Source organism: Limulus polyphemus, unplaced genomic scaffold, assembly GCF_000517525.1.
Source record: "Limulus polyphemus unplaced genomic scaffold, Limulus_polyphemus-2.1.2 Scaffold6503, whole genome shotgun sequence".
In the NCBI taxonomy this organism is placed as follows: Eukaryota; Metazoa; Arthropoda; class Merostomata; order Xiphosura; family Limulidae; genus Limulus; species Limulus polyphemus.
Window position 1 is genome coordinate 1,753 of NW_013672113.1, and position 4,569 is coordinate 6,321.

At 33.7% G+C, this 4,569-nt stretch overlaps 1 protein-coding gene across 1 annotated transcript; it reads right to left on the bottom strand.

The window, feature by feature from the left end:
• Positions 1–1,028: 1,028 nt before the first annotated feature.
• Positions 1,029–3,955, bottom strand: LOC106473785 (zinc finger SWIM domain-containing protein 8-like; the record flags this gene model as incomplete). The annotated part of the gene is made up of 3 exons (XM_013934464.1): positions 3,605–3,955; positions 2,550–2,750; positions 1,029–1,837 (listed from the first exon to the last, which is right to left on the bottom strand). Coding segments are annotated over exons 1-3 (1,361 nt in total), but the record flags the coding sequence as incomplete, so codon positions are not given.
• Between the last annotated feature and the right edge of the window lie 614 nt (positions 3,956–4,569).

The window sequence follows — 4,569 nt, forward strand, 5'->3', positions numbered from 1 at the left end:
ACTACCTACAGATCACTTCAATGCAAGTTATTTTGTGCTTCTACTGTAAACTACCTACAGATCACTTCAATGCAAGTTATTTTGTGCTTCTAATGTAAACTACCTACAGATCACTTCAATGCAAGTTATTTTGTGCTTCTACAGTAAACTACCTACAGATCACTTCATTCTAAGTTATTTTGTGCTTCTATTATGAACTACCTACAGATCACTTCATTGTAAGTTATTTTGTGCTTCTATTATGAACTACCTACAGATCACTTCAATGTAAGTTATTTTGTGTTTCTACTATAAACTACCTACAGATCACTTCAATGTAAGTTATTTTGTGCTTCTATTGCAAACTACCTACAGATCACTTCAATGTAAGTTATTTTGTGTTTCTATTACGAACTACCTACAGATCACTTCAATGTAAGTTATTTTGTGCTTCTATTATGAACTACCAACAGATCACTTCAATGCAAGTTATTTTGTGCTTCTACTGTAAACTACCTACAGATCACTTCAATGCAAGTTATTTTGTGCTTCTACTGTAAACTACCTACAGATCACTTCAATGCAAGTTATTTTGTGCTTCTATTGCGAACTATCTACAGATCACTTCAATGTAAAGTATTTTGTGCTTCTACTGTAAACTACCTACAGATCACTTCAATGTAAATTATTTTGTGCTTCTACTGTAAACTACCTACAGATCACTTCAATGTAAATTATTTTGTGCTTCTATTGCAAACTACCTACATATCACTTCAATGCAAGTTATTTTGTGCTTCTATTATGAACTACCTACAGATCACTTCATTGTAAGTTATTTTGTGCTTCTATTATGAACTACCTGCAGATCACTTCAATGTAAGTTATTTTGTGCTTCTATTATGAACTACCTACAGATCACTTCAATGTAAGTTATTTTGTGCTTCTATTACGAACTACCTACAGATCACTTCAGAGCAAGTTTTTAAAGTGTAATAAACTACTTTGATAACCAAATGTTCAACTACAGCAAAGATTTAAGTATTATGTACCTTGAATTTCTTGGTTTCCCAGCATCACAGCTGTCTTGAAGATTTGACCAATCAGAGTCTTCTTCTGGAGAGGACTTTCCTAGCTCACTGGCAAGACAAAATTCAGGTGGATTTGAATTTCCATCACCTTTGTGTGCAACATTACGTTTTAATGTGAGATTTGAAAATTCTTCATTTATCTTAGATATACCATTTGCACGGTGATTGTCTTTCTTGCTGGAAGCTTCTTTGGGAGACTGAAGTATTAAATTATCATTTGAATCACTAAAGATGTTCTGACATATAGAATAATGTGGCTGAATATTTAGAGCAGCTGAACATTTGATATCTGATGCCACAGTGCCAATAAACTGGGTACAGCTTTCCATTGGTTCTGGTTCATTCTCACAAAATCCCTCACTACTTAGGGAACTTCGGTTGCTTTCAGTGCACGTATGCACTAAAGTCTGTAAGCAATGATGACCTGGAGGAGCCAGTCTGCGGCCCTCGACACATGAACTTACGTCCACTGGGCGTCCCCTTCTGTTAACGGTATGGCATGATTCCGTTGGTTTGGTAATCATGCAAGAAACAGAGTGATCCAATGCTCGACCTTGAGTATATGGAACGTACCAACGACCAGCACCCTTTCCTGTGTACGTTACCCCTTCGATGGGATAGTCACTCCAGTCCAACAGACACGCTTCCATTGCTGGTTTAAAGCCGGGAAAGACATCAATATCAGACCGTTTGGTGCCACTTGCTCCACTTCCACTGTTGTTTCTCATCTTCCACACCCTTTCTAAAGTTTTCAAGTGCCATTCATGTAACTGAAGAGAAAGAGACAGAAAACTGTAGTGTTTCAAATTTTGTGATAAATTAAATGAACTAAAAATACACATACACTTGCTGTCAATTTTCACAATAAAATGCTCAGTCCTCACTAAGAAACTACAATTTACTCAACAAAATTTTACAAGATTAAAAAAATAATAATTAGAACTGGAAGATTTTTCAACAAAATTCCACATCAAAAAACGTTCTTAAAACTAGGAATCTTTGATTTACTCAACTGGTATTTACATGACAAAATTCTACAAGATTTAAAACAGATCTCAGAACCAGGAGACATTAATGGTTGACCCAAATAAAAGTTTTTCAACAAAATTCTACAAGATTAAAAGTTCTCAGAGTGGTTTTTTTCAGTGAAACTAATACAAAAGATTACAGAGTACTGTGACAACATGATCACTTTATCTAACCAAGTGTAAAGAAAAGTAAACAGGTACTGAACATTTCTAACAAAATGTTTATTAAAGTGTGATACAAGCATATACCTTAACAAACTCGTAATTAAAAATAAAAACTTCATTATGTTATCTACACATTTCCAAAGAAGAGAAACTTTTAAGGGTTTCCTTCACCAGGAAAACAAGTGATTTTCTAGCTGTGCATACTCTTCAAAGCACACATTAATGAGTTAAATAAAATAAAATGTTACTAAACCTTATGAAACCAGAGAGAAAAAGCTGTAACGGGTACCTGAGAAAACAAGTTCTGTCGTTCTAGGGGCGACAGTGCAGGGTTCAGACCAGTGAGTCTCCAAAGAATAACTACTTCATCACATAAGCTACTACAAGCATGTTGAGAAGCATGGGTATTACTGTTTACACTACCTCGACTTCCATATCCACTGCATCCAATGTGAAGTGAAACTTTTGTGTTGAACCACCATACAACTATCTACATTAGAAAAACTAACTTTAACAAAGTTGAAGTTTCTAAAAGCAATAGAAAAGATACTGTGATACATCATATCTATTTATATATTAGTGTTAATGATATACAAGAAATATTATTCCAAAATGTGTTTAAATAAACTGTACTACTGTATGGATCATTAGACATATAATTATTGATGTGTGTGTGTGTGTGAAGCCTGGCTTTCTGGGCAACAGTTAAGGGAATAATGCTTATTGCCACAGTATAGAGCGCTACCACTTGGTGGTTTCTGTTTCATTATAAGTTCTAAATTTACCAAAAAATATCTAAGAACTCTAATTGAGGTTGAACAACTTGAATGGCATACGTTTGAAGTGTCTTTGATTCACATATAGTTTTGTTTAGAAGTTATTAATTTTTATGAATACACATGGACTACATAGAGCCACTGAGCTAGAAAGTTAAACAGTAAATTATAATGTTTTAATGTCTGATGATAAGAAAGACAAAAATCATTTGAAAGAATAAATTTTATCCAGGAAATTCCTACTCATACAAAACAATAATACTAAAATAAAAAGTTTCATTTTGTATGTAACATCTAAAGTTTAAACTTAAAACCTACCAACTCACATACAGTAATGTTTAAAGTTTAATTAATTTTTTCCAAAGTTTCTAGAGAATAAATGTTCTTTAGTTACAACCAGAAAACACAATCCAAACTTCATATTCTTAGAGTTAATTAACTCTATTGATCAAAGCATGAATCCGCTGAGGCCCAGGCCTGTAGCAAACATTTACGAGTATTTGATATGAACCACCAATCTCTTTACTAAAAAGAACCCACAGAACTGGTTTCAAAACCAGAAGCTTACCTGGTCACATGATAACACTTCTTCAGTTAGAATCTGGAGTAAAGGGATAGCATTGCGATCACTTCGACGGAACATTTCTCGAACTATCAAAAGTAGGTTCCACATCCCTTCTGGTTCTCGACCTCGTAAAGGTCTAAGTAAACTTGACCACTCAGCTGCTGCTGGTGGAGCTGTGGATGACAAATAATTAACGTCACTGAACACCATCGGGGATGGAACACACATCTTGATAAGGATCTTCCGAATGTTCTCGTGAAGCGTACTTTCATCCAGACACCATGTGGTTTGTTCGGTTGCAGAGGCTCCTGCAGTTGGATCTGATGAAGTACAAGAAGTATCACTAAAGATCATTAACAATTAAGTTTGACTGTATATCAGTCCACTTGATAAGCTGTAGTATCATAAGATTTTGCAGAAACTTGTATAAAAACTATCCTACTATTACACTAAGTGTATAAAATTAAACTGTTTTTAATACCTTACAAAATTTAAAACTCATTATCAACTGCATTAACAATTAAACAATGAAAATAACTTATAACAAAATGTTGACAATAACATATCAAGAGATATCTGATATTAAAATAAAAACCTTCAGTATGTGTAGATTTAAAAAGACCCAGAATCTCAAACACAGTCAATTATTATCAAATTTTTTGGTGATCTTGCATGCTAATTCTTTCATCATAACCTTCAGTATGTGTAGATTTAATAAAAAACCCAGAATCTCAAACACAGTCAATTATTATCAGATTTTTTGGTGATCTTGTATGCTAATTCTTTCATCATAACCTTCAGTATGTGTAGATTTAAAAAAAAACCCAGAATCTCAAACACAGTCAATTATTATCAGATTTTTTGGTGATCTTGCATGCTAATTCTTTCATCATAACCTTCAGTATGTGTAGATTTAAAAAAAAACCCAGAATCTCAAACACAGTCAATTATTATCAGATTTTTTGGTG